At 47.0% G+C, this 14,910-nt stretch overlaps 1 protein-coding gene across 2 annotated transcripts in view; it reads left to right on the forward strand.

The window, feature by feature from the left end:
• The window catches only part of LOC309793280 (uncharacterized protein C17orf67), a 32,418-nt gene extending 20,796 nt beyond the window's left edge, over nucleotides 1-11,622 (forward strand). The window contains exons 4-5 of one of the 2 annotated variants that reach the window (XM_082603713.1): nucleotides 9,093-9,230; nucleotides 11,257-11,622. In XM_082603713.1, coding sequence (XP_082459839.1) covers nucleotides 9,093-9,209 — 117 coding nt within the window. In that variant the 3' untranslated portion in view covers nucleotides 9,210-9,230; nucleotides 11,257-11,622. Of the gene's footprint in view, nucleotides 1-9,092; nucleotides 9,231-11,185 lie in introns of both variants that reach the window. The other variant, XM_082603712.1, reaches the window with a different exon arrangement.
• The last annotated feature ends 3,288 nt before the right edge of the window (nucleotides 11,623-14,910 follow it).

Raw genomic sequence — 14,910 nt, forward strand, 5'->3', positions numbered from 1 at the left:
AACTCTTACTCATTTGTAGAGATTCACGTGAAGTGATGCCTGTTTTGAGAGGCCTTCCTGATGCCCCTACCCTCCCACCATGAATTAGAGCATCTCTCTGGCCTAGCACTCACAGCACAAAATTGCTATTTCTGACTTAAAAAAAAATCTCTCTCTCCTACTAGCCTGCTCTAAACTGCTTGAGCAGATGGACCGTTTGTTTCACTTCTGGGTCCCCAGCACCAAGCACAGAATTTGACATTTACTAAATGCTCATTATACTTGTTTCCATTCCTTTCTTTGCTTCTCTCCAGGGGAGAAATTTTGTAGGACATTACTCTACCATAGAACCTGGAGGTTATTTCAAAGAAATCTTCTATTGCCTCACTTAAATTCATTAAATTTCTCTTAGTTGTCCCAAATTTTAGGGAAAAAATTATTGCCAACTGCTGGAGTGAACCATGGAAATTCTCTAAAAAAAGATGACATCCGAGCTAAAATTATGTCCTTTGTGATTGTATTCGTAAGCACTTGTGTGCCCTGGGAATATGCTTTCCATTTTGGCCTGTGTTCCTTTAAGGAATGTTCTTGTGGGGCAAGTATAAATCATATTAGCTTTATTGTACATAGTCTTTGTAAAATATGCTTTCATATTTAGCCCCTTGACAAATGTATGTAGTAACTCCATGACCCTTTTGTTCCCTGCGATCTCCAAGACCAGTTCAGAGCGACTGAGATACAAATTGTGCACATCACTGGTTTGCCTTCTTTTAGGGCTGAGCCTTCTAAGTGGCCCAGAGCAGTTAAGTTCTGAGCCACCCTTCTGCCTGTACGATTATCTTGCTTTTACTGATGAGCAACATAATTCTTCCAAATGTCGATGGACCTTTACTTTCATGCACATGTCACGGGAAGGATTTTGCCTTCTTGGAAAAAGGTCCCACCTTGATAGAGTAACTGTCTACTTTATGATTCTCAGCTTGGATCAGGTTCCAGTGGGTATTTAATTTCATTCTCACACCTCTCCTGTGCCATCATAAAGGACCCCCTCCAATTTCTGCTCTAAATCTTGAGAACTTATTTACTTAACTCATTCCAGTTGGCATTGGACACGAAATGCAGATACTAGTTTTTGTTTTGCTTTAATTTTTTTCCCTTGAAACAAGGAAAATCTAAAAAAAGCACTTAGGTTTCATCTAGCCCCTCTTTCTTGATCCAGGAACATTTGAGATGATCATTAACGCTGGGTCGTTTCTAACTTAGCCAACACAATTGTTGAAGTTGTGGTTTTCAGCAGATTTGCAGTTTGGCTTTTCATCTTTGACTAATGATTGCTTTTAGGCCTTTGTGGCGTATTCATTTCCCTAACATTTTAAATAAATAGTGAAATGTCATGGAAATCAGGGCTTGTTTCTTTCTCTCTCTATGTGTGTGTCTGTTTTGGTTGTTTTTCTTCAACAGTGATTTCAGCCTCTATTTAGGGGTGTGAAATACATATTACTCTTTGATGCTTTTTATGTACATTTGGCCTGAGCCATTATAATGAGCAGATTGACGCAGATGCCCAGGAGCCTCCAAAGGAGGATTTAGTAAGATTATGGAGAAAGAAGAGTCATTTCATTTATTCATCACTTGCTTGTACATTTCTCCTGTGAGTTTTATTGAGGCCCTACTATGTGCCAAGCACTAAACCGTATACTAGGTATTCCTTGGACACTCTCATCAAAAAGCCAGTTGGGGGCTTCCCTGGTGGTGCAGTGGTTGAGAGTCCACCTGCCGATGCAGGGGACATGGGTTCGGGCCCCGGTCTGGGAAGATCCCACATGCCGCGGAGCGGCTGGGCCCATAAGCCATGGCCACTGAGCCTGCGCGTCTGGAGCCTGTGCTCTGCAACGGGAGAGGCCACAACAGTGAGAGGCCTGCGTAGCGCAAAAAAAAAAAAAAAAGCCAGTTGTGGGGCTTCCCTGGTGGCGCAGTGCTTGAGAGTCCGCCTGCCGATGCAGGGGACATGGGTTCGGGCCCCGGTCCGGGAAGATCCCACATGCCGTGGAGCGGCTGGGCCCGTGAGCCATGGCCGCTGAGCCTGCGCGTCCAGAACCTGTGCTCCGCAACGGGAAAGGCCACAACAGTGAGAGGCCCGCGTACCGCAAAAAAAAAAAAAAAAAGAAAAAAAAAGCCAGTTGGGTATTTGGCTGAGATGGACAGGGATTAAATGAATAAGGATGCCAATGAGCATATAATTATCAGTGGTGTATAAATGCTGTATATCAGTGGTGACATTCTTTCTTATCACCACCAGTCTCATTGGAAAAGCCTTTGACTATTGGGAAGATGTCAGGTTCATGATCACAAATATAAGTTTTCCAGAGTTCTAATTTCCCCTCGAAAGCTCAAATTTTATCATTTTATAACAAGCAGTGTCAGTTTTCTTGGAAGTGATAAGCTCACTTCCTCCACTTTTGGGAAGGTGTCTGCCAAACACACACATAAGACACACCTAGTTCAACTCTTGACACCAACAGTCCCCCAGGTGCTTTTCCTTGAGAAAATCATTGTACGTTGTCGTGCAGCAGAGGTGCTGCCTGCACGCTTCCTGTTGGTCATTGTCCACAGCTCCACCAGGGCGTGCTTCAGTGAGACTGGCATTTTGAGAATGTTCTACGTGTATTTATTTTAACTGCGACTGTGTGATGAAGGATATGTCGACCACTAGGACAGTTGGGTGCTGCTGCCTTGACTCCTGCCGAGGCGTCAGTTTTACCCACCAACGCACACAGTGAGAAGGCAAATGTCTTAGCATTACTCGAAAAATAGTTTTGACATCATGGACCCCCGAGGGGAGCACAGACCATGCTTTGAGGACCACAGCTTTTTTTTCATTCAACAAACATTTATTGAAAGTTTCCTGTGGACCAGTTCCTGGGAGAGAGGCTCCATCTACAACCTCAAGGCATGCTCACATCTTCCATATCTAATAGTAACCAAAATTAACTGAGGAGGGCTTAATAAAGAGACTTTTTACAAAGGTGTGGCAAGATGAAGGTGAACCAACAAGAAATGATAAAGGATGCAGGGCTAAGGCTCCTGAGGCATGAGGGCGGAAGGGAAGAGTGTGGTTCCCAGACCCGGAACGGCAGCCCTCTAGGAGCTGGGTCTTCAGGGGAGGGATGCAGCCAACCTGCCGAGACTCCTCGGGGAGGTTGCAGGGGAATACGTACCCTCACCTCTCCCCTCCTACCTCTCGTCCACTGCTGGCGCCTCCTATGCGCCAAACCCAACCGGAAACCCCAGGACAAAAGACTCTGTGGTTGCAGTTCATCTAGGTCAGTCTCTTAGTGCAAAAGGCCAGGTGAAGGAGGGGAGAGAATGGGTTTAGAAGTGAAAATGGAGACTACATGTTTGGCACAGAGCTTTATTTGTATCATTTCATTTAATCCCGGCAACCCAGTGAGATACGTGCTAGGGCCGTCCCCACACTGCAGATGGACAAACTGAGGCTGGAGAGGTAAAGCAATAGTATTGGCAGGGTTTTGATTGGAACCAGACCCTGATCCAGACCCAGACCCAAACCTCTTAGCCTCTCCACCACACCGCTCTGGCCAACAGGCAGCAAGAAGATGGCAACGTGGGTTTCCTTCAGTGAGCTGCTTACATGGAACAGTTGAATAAGCAAAGCTGTATGCTGAGAAGTCTTTGTTCCTTATTTACAAGCCTCCACACTGCCTTCCTGACTATTCCTGACTGTTCTTCTGGCCAAAGATTCCTCAGACAGGGAAGACAGGGCAGAGTTCAGCCCCAGACTCACAACAAACGTGTCCAGCAAGCTGCTGGGGAATCCTTGTTGGATCCCATAAGGAGCCCTCCCAGCATCCAACCCTTCCCCAGCTGCCCCGGAGACTCCACGCCCAGGACACAGGGTGCATTTTGATGAGTTAAATGAAAACAACGATAATCAAAACAATGTAAAACTGCATGAGTCCTGGGGGAAAGAAAAAACATTTCAGGAAAATTGGACACCTCATAATTCATTCCTTTGCACAGTCATTAAATTGAAAAAAAAAGTTATATTTATAATAGGATGTAGACTTCCTAGGGGTTTTTCTTGAAACTTAAAAACTCAAAGTTCTAGACTGGACCGTCTGTTAAAGCTTCATTAATGCCATAGGAGGGTTTTCATGATTTAGGATTTTTATATCTATACATTAATCTTATATTACCACATATGACTACTCTCGCCCAAGGTGAAATGCCACTTCTCTGATTAATGGCCTGCAGCTTTGGATTACCCATATGTGTTTATGTGGACCGTTCCATGCACACTTTGCAATGATTCCCATCCCATAATCTCAGCACCAAGGCTTATTTCAGGGCAATATCGACAACATACATCCTACAAATTAAAAGCCATTTTTATCTCTTCTGGGGGGAAACATAAAGTTCACATGCCAATATGTGAGCCAAGACACATGGCACCTCCACTAAAACATCTGATGTGGCCCAATTAAGTCCCTACCGTCAGAGTGTGGTCACTGCTAAACAATAACCAGGGCTATGCCAGGAGAAGTCCAGAGAGCTATGGGGTCACAGGGAATCTGAGAAGGCTGCCTGGAGGAAGAAGCATCTAAGCTGAGGGCTGAAAAGTCAGATAGGAGTGAGACAGGAAAAAGAGAAGGCACGGGGGTGTCCAGGCAGAGAAAATAGCATGAGATTAGCGAGCAGAGCAAGTGTAGCCAATCCAGGGAAAGACGGAGTGCAAAGGGTTGATGGGAGAAGAGGAAATGGGTGAGTGTGGGTCATCCGGAGCCCCGCAAAGCACTTACGGAACTGGAATTTCTCCTGAGCCCAGTGGAAGCCATTCAAGTATTTTAAGTGAGGAAACAACATGGGTAGATTTAAAAAAATGTCACTTTGCAACAGGATAAAGAGATAGACAAACAAAACAAAACAAACAAGGATTTTTCACTCTCTTCTTTGTAGCTTTTTATTGTTACATAATTTCAAGACAGATGTATCACTGTTGTGATAAAAAAAAACAATAAAGCCATTTTCATGTTTTAAAAACCTACCCTGGCAAAAGACCGGAACAGATACTTCACCAAAGAAGAACACAGATCACAAACAAGCATATGAAAAGATGCTCCATATCATATGTCATCAGGGAAATGCAAATTAAAACAGCAATGAGATACCACTACACACCTATTGGAATGGCCCAAATCTGGAACACTGACATGATCAAATACTGGCGAGGATGTGGAGCAACAGGAACTCTCATTCACTGCTGGTGGGAATGCAAAATGGTACAGCCACTTTCAAAGAGAGCCTGACAATTTCTTACAAAACTAAGCGTCCTCTTACCATATGACCCGGCAATCATGCTCCTTAGTATTTACCCAAATGAGTTGAAAACTTACGTTCAACACAACAACCTGCACACAGACGTTTATAGCAGCTTTATTCATTATTGCCCAAACTTGGAAGCAACCAAGATGCCCTTCAGTAGGTAAATGGATAGATAAACTGTGGTGCATCCAGACAGTGGAATATTATTTAGCACTAAAAAGAAATGAGCTATCAAGCCATGAAAAGACGTGGAAGAAGCTTCCATGCATGTTACCAAGTGAAAGAAACTAATCTGAAAAGGCTACATACAGTATAATTCCAATGATATGATATTCTGGAAAAGGCAAACCTATGGAGACAGTAAAAAGATCAGTCATTGCAAGGGTTAGAGGAGAGGAAGGGGTAAATAGGCAGAGCACAGAGGATCGTAAGGCAGTGGAAATATTCCGTATGTTACTGTAATGATGGATACATTATGCATTTGTCCAAACCCATAGAATATGCAACACCAAGAGTGACCCCAATGTAAACTATAGACTTCGGGTGACGACGCTGTGTCAACATAGGTTCATCTCTTGTAACAATTGCACCACTCTGGGGCAAGATGTTGATAATGGGGGAGATTGTGTGTTTGTGGGGACAGGGGGTATATGGGAAATTGCTGTACTTTCTGTTCCATTTTGCTGTGAACCTAAAAGTGCTCTGAAAAATAAAGTCTATTAAAAAGAAAAAAGGAAAAAAAACCTACCCTGGCTGTGGGGTGGAATGTAGAGGAAGGAGGTAAGACGAGAGACAGGGAGAACCCTCCAGATGCAGTGGCAGGGATCTAGCAGGAGGGTGGGGACTGAGACTGGGCAGGGGCAATGGGGATGGGGAGATGGGATCCAAGAGCATCCACGGGATTTAGGGGTTGCTTGGCTGGTGGGGGTGGAGAGTGGGGAAGAGGAGGGAGCCCAGGAGCAGGCTGGAACTCTGCTTTACCAGCCATGTGGGGTCACGGCCAGATGCGTGGAGAACTACTGCTGGTGGTCTGGGCAGTGCCCGTGGACCACTTCTCTGTTTGCCATCAGGGGATGGAGAGGCAAGGTATGGAGGGAAAGAAGAGAATTTGTAAGTGATTAAGACAAGAGAAGTAACGCTTCACTCTTATTTAAGAGGCATCCTATTGATTTATCATTTTTTCTGGTGTATCATCTATATGGGATAATGCAATGAGAAACAATACACAGAAAACTCACAGCCTGAACTGGCTTTGTTGAAGATCAAGCCACGTTGGGAAGAGAAGGTTTACCCTGAACCTGGAAGTGACACTCCTGTCGATCGAGGGCAGAGCAAGAGCAGACTGAGGGAGAGAAGGGGGAGAGACAATAACTGCATGCCAAGGAACAGCCGCCCCTCCTCCAGCTGGATCACTGTGTTCAGTGGTCCATGATCAACGGATGCACAGCCCAAGAAGCCGGCTCCTTTGCAGCAAACATCAGTCACGGCTATCATTTACGCTCTTTACTTGCTTCTAAGGGCAACAGCACACCCCTCATACGCCATCATCCTGGTACAGCTGCTGGTTTTCTCCACCCTGTCCCCCATCCATCCTCCCCTGGCTCTGCGCAGCTCCGGAGGTGGACCCCTAGAAACTGCATCGCCTGGATCCCTGGCGGTCTGGCTTCTGCGTGGGCTTGGCAGGAGATGGAGGGCGAGAGGAGAGAGAGGATGGGGTATTTGTCTCCTGCTCTTTGCCTGCTTTACAGAGGCTGACCCCTTGCCCTGGGCCCTGCAGGTCTAGGCATGGCCATGGGACTTTTCTCTATTGCTAGTCCCTGGGTACTGGAATGTGCTTTGGTGGTTCCCTTAACCCTGTTTACACGGCTGTGAATGGTTCCTTCATTAAATTTCCTTTCGGTGAACCATCTGAAGGAGAAATTGTGGTTCTAGAGAAGCTCGGAGACCAACAAAGCTTTGTTGTCAGTGACAACCATGGACCAGGGCAGGAGGGGGCCCTCTCTGCTGTTGTGAAGAATGGCGGGAGGTGGTACATCCCACGAGGAGGTGTCCTCCCTTGCTGGTTACAGTGGCGTTATCCAGAGCCACAGACCAAGCCCAAGGGGTAGTTGGTCATCACCTTTTCCCTCCTTGCAGGAAGGCAGTGCTGGCGAAGGCCTCTGCAGAGCTGTGGCCCTTTCAGGGCTGCATTTGGGCAGATCACCCTGTTAGATTGGAGCAGAAATGGTGGGGGGTTGTGGGACGTGGGGGGATGTGGGACGTGGGGTGGGCGGAACGGGAGGTAGAGTGACGGATGGAGGGGTGAGGAAGCTGGGACAGCCTGGGTGGCAACGGTGGAGACCCGGCCTGCAGAAGTGGCAGAGGTGGAGGGAGTCATCTGAGAACTCTTCTGGAGATAGGCTCAGAGTCCTCACGCTCAGTCTCAGGATGAGTCTGAGGGAGACACGATGGTCCACGTCTGGCTCGGGTTCCTGAGTCGATGGAGAGGCTGGTCACAGAGATGGGCAGCACCGGACAGTCAGCTGCTGTCTGTTGTGGACACACCAACACATAGAGCCAGTTACATTTCATAGACATGGAATCATACAACATGTGGTCCTTTGTGACTGGCCTTTTTCACGTAACATAACGTTTTCGAGGTTCATCCGGGTTGTAGCATGCATCATTCCTCGCAATGGCCCTATAGTATTCCCCTTGTATGGGGATACATTCCATTCTATTTATCCATTCATCTGCTGATGGACATTTGGGTTGTTTCCACTTTTTGGCTATGATGAATAATGCTGCTGTGAACAGCTGCGTACACATTTCTGGGTGAACATATGCTTTCACTTCTCTTGTATACACAATTGCGGGGTCAAATGTTTACTCTGTTTAGCATCTTAAGGAACTGCCAGGCTGTTTTTACAAAATGCCCCTTTATCCCTAGTAACTTTTTTTTGGTTTTAAAGTTTATTCTGTTTGATAATAGTATAGCAACTCCAGCTTTCTCACAGTCATTCCTTGCCTTTTAAAAAAGATGATTTTATCACAAATGTCTGCTGCCATAAATAACTAAATAAATAAATATATTAGTTATGCATGTTTTGAGCTTTATTAAAATGTTGTCACACTATAAACACTGTCTTCTTGGACTTTCTCTTTCCACTCATTATGCCATTTCTAAGACTCATCTATGTTGTTGTATGTAGCTATAATTAACTTTTTTCATTGCTGTATAATATTCTGTGTTGTGACCCTACCATAATCTATTTATCCATCCTCCTGTCAATGGAGATTTAACATGTTTCCAGATGTTTCCAGAATTTTGCTACTACAAATTTATTGCTGCTGTGAACATTCGTATCTGCTCTTGTTCTCAAAGTGACCAGCAACATTCGCAGCTGGGAACTTGCTAGAAATGCAGATTCTGGAGCCCTAACCCAGACTCACTGAATCAGAAACTCTGAAGGTGGGGCCCCAGCAATCTGCAGGTTTTAACAAGTCTTCTGGGTGATTCTGATGCCTGATGAAATTTGAGAATCATTGCTCGAGGATGTAAACAAGAGTGAAATTTCTGGATTGCAGGCAACCGGTTGTTTTCCAAAGTGGTTGTTCCCTGTAACTCTCCATCAGCAGTGTCTATGAGTTCCCATGGATACACACCCTCTCAGCACGTAGGGTTGGTGGCGGTTTGTGCTGCCCTCAACCACAGCTGTACCCTGCACATGGGCAGCTCGACCATCAACCGTGAATAAAAGCTCCTCTTCGTTGTGGGTTTGTTTTGACAGGAGTACATGCACTATCTGCTCCGCCTGGAACACCGTGCTGAGGAGCAGTTCCTGGAGCACTGGCTGAACCCCCACTGCAAGCCGCACTGCGACAGGAACCTGGTCCATCCTGTGTAAGCAGGTCGGGACCAGCCCTCGGTACGTTCCTTCTCCCAGGCCTTCTGTTTCAGGGAGACGGCGGTGGGCAGTGCAGGCATGGCTTGGGGGCCTTCGAGAGCATGGTGTTAGGGGAACCAGCGGGTGACAGGTTATGGGTTGGAGGACGGGAAGAGCAAGGCAGGAGAGGTCGGTGGGAGCCAGGTTGAGAGGACCACTGGGGACGCGCACGGGGGCCTGACTCCTGCTGAGTCACCAAGAGATCCCAAGTACCGGAAGGATGTGACCCTATTTGCCATCCAGAAAGGGTCCCTCTGGGATACAAATCTGGAGAGACATGGCTTGTTGAGACTTGGGTCTCTCCAGGTGGGGTCAGCATCCATGGGCTTGACTGGTGACATCCATCACAGGCGTCACCGTTGTCACCAGGATCAGCAACTTCTTTACTGCCTCCCCACAGCCTTCCAGACTGGGACTCTGCCCAGCCTGTGTCCCGTCTTCCCTCTTCCTCTGGCTTTGCCCTTTCAGTCCCCCTGACCTGCGTGGTTCAGCATTCCCAGCACAGCCCACCTCTGCACCTTTGTTCCTGCGAGAGGCTGTTTGCTGCTTCGCTCACAGTGTGTCTGTGTCCATCTCCTCGTCCCCTTTCCAATTCTTGCTAGATTACATAGCAAAATCCCTTCAGAGGTTAAGCCTAGTGAGTTTCATTTCTCCTCTGTAATTTGTATGTATTAAGCGGGACAGGATATAACTGGGTACTCGATCATTTGTTGTTAAGAGAAATCTTGTTTCCTTGTTGTTTATTATGTGCTGCTGTGAATTGACACAGGAACACTCCCTTTAGAGGATTGCTCTTTATAGTTTTCAGGGTGCTATCGCACAGAATCTCTCATGTGATCCTCTTAACACTCCTGTGTCATTGCAGGGCGTGTGTTTTGACTCTGTTTTATAGGGGACCTAACTGAGCGTGATTAAGCTACTAAGCCATGCTGGGCAGTAGTTGGTATGTCTGTCTTCTGACAACTCCAAATCCTGCAAGCTTTCCACGGGGGGCACTGCTGGAACCTGGGTGTGTGTGTGTGTGTTGGGGATGGGGGCAGGCACGGTCCTCGTGAGGGGCTTTAACGGACAATGAGAGGAGCATCTCCTAGGAATGGAACAGGAGTTCTGCTTTTGAGGGCTAGGGGCTGGGTTGACATCCTGCTCTGGTCCCCACTGCCTCTGGATCCCTGTTCTAGGTCAGAGGTTCTCCCACCCCTGGCACCAGGGACCTTTTTCCTCCAGCACCAGAAGCCCGCTCTTGGCTTCTTTCAGAACACAGCACTGCGGAGTACTTAAGAGCTCAGACTCTGGAGTTGGGTGGACTTGGGTTTGGTGCTCTGTGTTCCTGCTCTGTGACTTTGGACAAGTCACCTAACCTCTCTGAGTCTCCATTTCTATATCTGTAAACTGGGGTAGTGATGATATCTACAGAGCCTGGAGCATAGTGACTGGCTCCATGAGCAGAGGCACTTGTCACCATGGTGCAGGCCAGGTGAGGGGAGAGGCTTCCGGGACGCTGGTGGTGGTGGGGCGGGGGTTGCTCCTGCCAAACAGAGGATTCCACGGAGGCCTCGCTCCAGGCAACATCCATTTTGACCAGGAAAACCAGGACGTAGTGGCCGGAGGGATGGGTCGACTTGGAACTTGGAGTCAGATAGCATTCAGATTGTGACTCCATTTCGGAAAAGATTCCTAACTTCTGTCTCGGTTTCCTCACCTGTAACATGGAAGAGTTCCTCCCTCATAAAGCTGTTCTGAGCATCAAAAAAGTCAGTGCATGGAAAACAGCGCTGCCCTGGCACGTGCTAGGAAGTGCTCCGGAAATGGCAGCTTGATAGCTGTTTCCTCCTCCTCCCCCCTTCCCCTCCTCTCCCTCTTCTCTCTCCCCCCCACCCCCTTCTTCTTTTTTATCAACATCATCGTCACATTAACATTATTTTCTTGTTCTTTTCCAGCAAGCATTTTGATAAACAGTGGCCCGGATACTACTGAAACAAGATGAGGCTCCTTTCGTTTCTTTTTTCAGCTGTGGAATGGACGTCTTCAGGCTTTGTGAATTGTGGGCACAGCAAAGGTTGCCTTGGGGCTTGATGGCAGATATTTATGCTGCTTCATCTGACTAACCTGCACAGCTCATTAAAACCAATCGCTTAAACTCTAGGCCCCCTCCCTGCCCAGCAATGGCCTTCCTACCACGGTGGACGGGTGAGCAGAGGGAAGATCTTTCCTGGGGCCGGTGGAGCTGGGGCCTCCAGAACAGGAGAGGGGTTCGCGGGGAAGCCTTGTTCAGCTAAGTGAAGCACACCTCTTGGGGCGGCTGGGGTTTTGGTCATTGCTTTCTTTTTTTTTGTCTCTCCTTTTCTGCTCTAATAAACACTGGTGTTAAGCCTGCTTTCCATGGTGTCTCCTTTTCTTTCCTACAAGAAGAGAAGCAGAGGTTTTTCTTCCTTGTTCATCTTTGTGACTCCAGGATCAGAAAATGTACTGTTCTTTGAATAGGTGAATGGATAAAAATACAAACACCCGGCAGTTTTTCAGAAGAGCCATCTCTTTTGGTAAAGAGATTCTTTACCTAAGGCCAGCTCTGGAAATAGAGCCGTAACTTAGTACCAGCTCTACACCCTGGTCTTCTAGCCAAGGGGACACTTCTTATGGAAAGTGGGTTGCAGCTTCTGTATCCTAGTGCTCCTCAGCTGTCTACAAACCCCAGAATCAGAGATTGGACTATCAAAGACCAACAAAAGCAGAAATTGGGAGGGCAAGGGAAAGTGGACCAGGTGATCCTAGGGAGAATGTAATGACATCCTCAAAAAGGATAAGGAGAGATGCTCGTCCGCCCTGGGCTACAGAGGAGGGTCTGTGCCAGGGGAGCCGGGAGGGCTTGTCCATGAGAAAGTTACTGAGCTTCTCAACAATGATGATACTAACATTTATTTTATCTCTATTATGGGCTGAATCCTGCACTGAGATTTTTACATACAGCGCCTCATTTGATCATCACACTGTGGACAAAAAAATGTTGCCTGCCGTTTTCAGTAAACAGTGAATGTTGCTGGCCATCAAGCCATCAGCCACTGAACTGCCCTTGGACTGTGAGTTCGTCCTGAGGGGAATTCAGTATGGAGAAAAAACAGGATACTGACCCTAGCTAGTGAAGATGCATATCTAAGGAATACTTTCAATGAGCCCAGACTTGCAACTTCCCAAACATTGAAAAGCACTAAAATCATTAACTTGAGATGTCTGGTTTTTTGTGATTAGCAGTAATCTTTCAATTCAGGTACCTGTGTGTTTGCTTTTTTTTTGTTTCCCAGCAAAAACTCCTGTGTAGGGCTTCCCTGGTGGCGCAGTGGTTGAGAGTCCGCCTGCCGATTCAGGGGACACGGGTTCGTGCCCCGGTCCGGGAGGATCCCACATGCCGCGGAGCGGCTGGGCCCCTGAGCCATGGCCGCTGAGCCTGCGCGTCCGGAGCCTGTGCTCCGCAACGGGAGAGGCCACAGCAGTGAGAGGCCCGCGTACCGCAAAAAAAAAAAAAAACCCCAAAAACCCCTCCTGTGTATAAGGCTCCTCCCTCACCTCTTCAGAGCAGTTCTCAAAGCTATCTGCGAGGCTGTCTCCCAGGCAATAGACCTCAGTAAGTTCCCTGAATAAAACTTAAAATATTTAAGCAGTGCATTTTTCTTCAGTCGACAACACCTACTCTGTGCAGTAGCTGTGGTTATTCTTCCCACTTTATAGATGATAAAACTGAGGTTTACAGAATTTAGGTAGTGTATTAGTTTTCTACCTCGGCTGTAACGAATGACCAGAAACTTAAAACAACACACGTTTATTATCTTACATTCTGGAGGTCAGAAGTCCAACCTGAGTCTCATGGGGCTAAAGTCGGAGTGTCAGCCTCTCTGCAGGCTCTCAGGGTGAATCTGTTTCTTTGCCTTTTCCAGCTTCTAGAGGCTGCCTGCCTCTCTCATCTTGTGTCTTCTTTCCTCCGTTTCCAAGGCCAGTAATAATGAGTTGAGTTCTTCTCACACCATATCATTCTGACCAGCTCTCCTGCCTTCCTCTCCCACTTTTAAGGCCCTTTGTGATTACATTGGGCCCATTCAGATAACCCAGGACAGCCTTCCTATCTTAAGGTTAGTTGATTAGTAACCTTGATTCCCCATTGCCACTCAAGGTAACATATTTACAGGTTCCAGGGATGAAGATGTAAACATCTTTAGGGGAGGTGTTATTCTGCCTACCACGGGCTACCAGAGCTGGAATCTGACCCTAGGAAGCCCCTCACTACTCTGGTCCCCCCAACCATTCTGCACCTCTGCCCTTAAACCTGCAATCCATCTGCCTTAAGTGGTTAAGTCGTTTTCTCACCTGAGCTCCTTGAGTGCTCAGGATGTGACTTTAATGGGACACTATTGCACCTCCCATCTAGCAGGGGCATTGTTTGAGTGCCAGACCCATTCCATGGACTCTGAAATTTAATACAGGGACTTGTATGGGGCGTAGTGGCAGACAGAACCGTCCTGCTCAGGCCACCACACCACCTGTGTCTCAGCGTGTTTTCCAAGAAGTAGGAGCTTCATGTGTGTGGGGGACAGGATGCAAGGTAATGACACTGATAGGTTCCAAAGAAGAGCAGGAATGAAGCAGAATTAAAAATAAAGCAGACCCACAGGGAGCCAGGGTCTCACATCCCAGCAGAGAAGGAGGGGCCTCCTTGAGTTTCTAGGAAACTTGGGCACAGCTCACATCTCAGGGGCAGACACTCCTTTTATGATCAGAGGGCATTCTTCTTCTATCAGATAGACCCTGATTTTCAACCTCCTCCCCTGGACACACATGCCGGCTGTGCTTACTTTACCTGGTGCACACTTCCCAGAGGCCACAAAGGGGCTAGAGCTCTGTGTTCACAGTGAGCTCACTCCAATGTCACCTCCCCACCTCACAGCAGCTTCTCAGATGGAAGGTGAGTGAGTGAGGGCACCTCAGGACAAACTTGACAGCGGCAGAAAACAGGCTTGGAGCCAGACTGCATTCCAATCCTGGCTCCACCAACTGACTAGCTGTATGCCCTTGGGCAAATTGATTAACCTCTCTGGGCCTGAACTCCCTTATCTGTAAAATGGGAATAATAATAATAATACTTAGTTAAAAATGTCGTGATTATTCCTTTATTGAGTAGCACTCCATAAAAGTAGCCATTACTACTTAAAAAAATTGTTGGGCATTATTTTATCAATCAAGATAAATTCTCACTCTACTTATATTTCAAAACTTCTTATTTAGACAAGAGGTAGAGAGTGGTTGGGGGAATCCAGAATACAGAAGGGCTGTCTCCCTACCTGAGAAAGAGTTGCCATCTTTACATTATTGAAACTTCCTATCTCTGAACAAGGTCTATCTCTCCATTTATTTAGGCCATTTTTTAGCATCCATTGTTACAATTTTATAATTTTCTTTCTAAAGATTGTGTTCTGTGAGCATTATTCCTGGAGACCTTGCAGGACTCTTAAAATTATAATTGGAATTTTCTATTTATTTATTTATTTTTGGCTGCGTTGCGTCTTCAGTGCTGCGTACGGGCTTTCTCTAGTTGTGGCAAGCAGGGGCTACTCTTAGTTGCGGTGTGCGGGCTTCTCATTGCAGTGGCTTCTCTTGTTGCGGAGAGTGGGCTTTAGGT

This window comes from Mesoplodon mirus, assembly GCF_964341445.2.
Source record: "Mesoplodon mirus genome assembly, chromosome: 18".
Classification (NCBI taxonomy): domain Eukaryota; kingdom Metazoa; phylum Chordata; class Mammalia; order Artiodactyla; family Ziphiidae; genus Mesoplodon; species Mesoplodon mirus.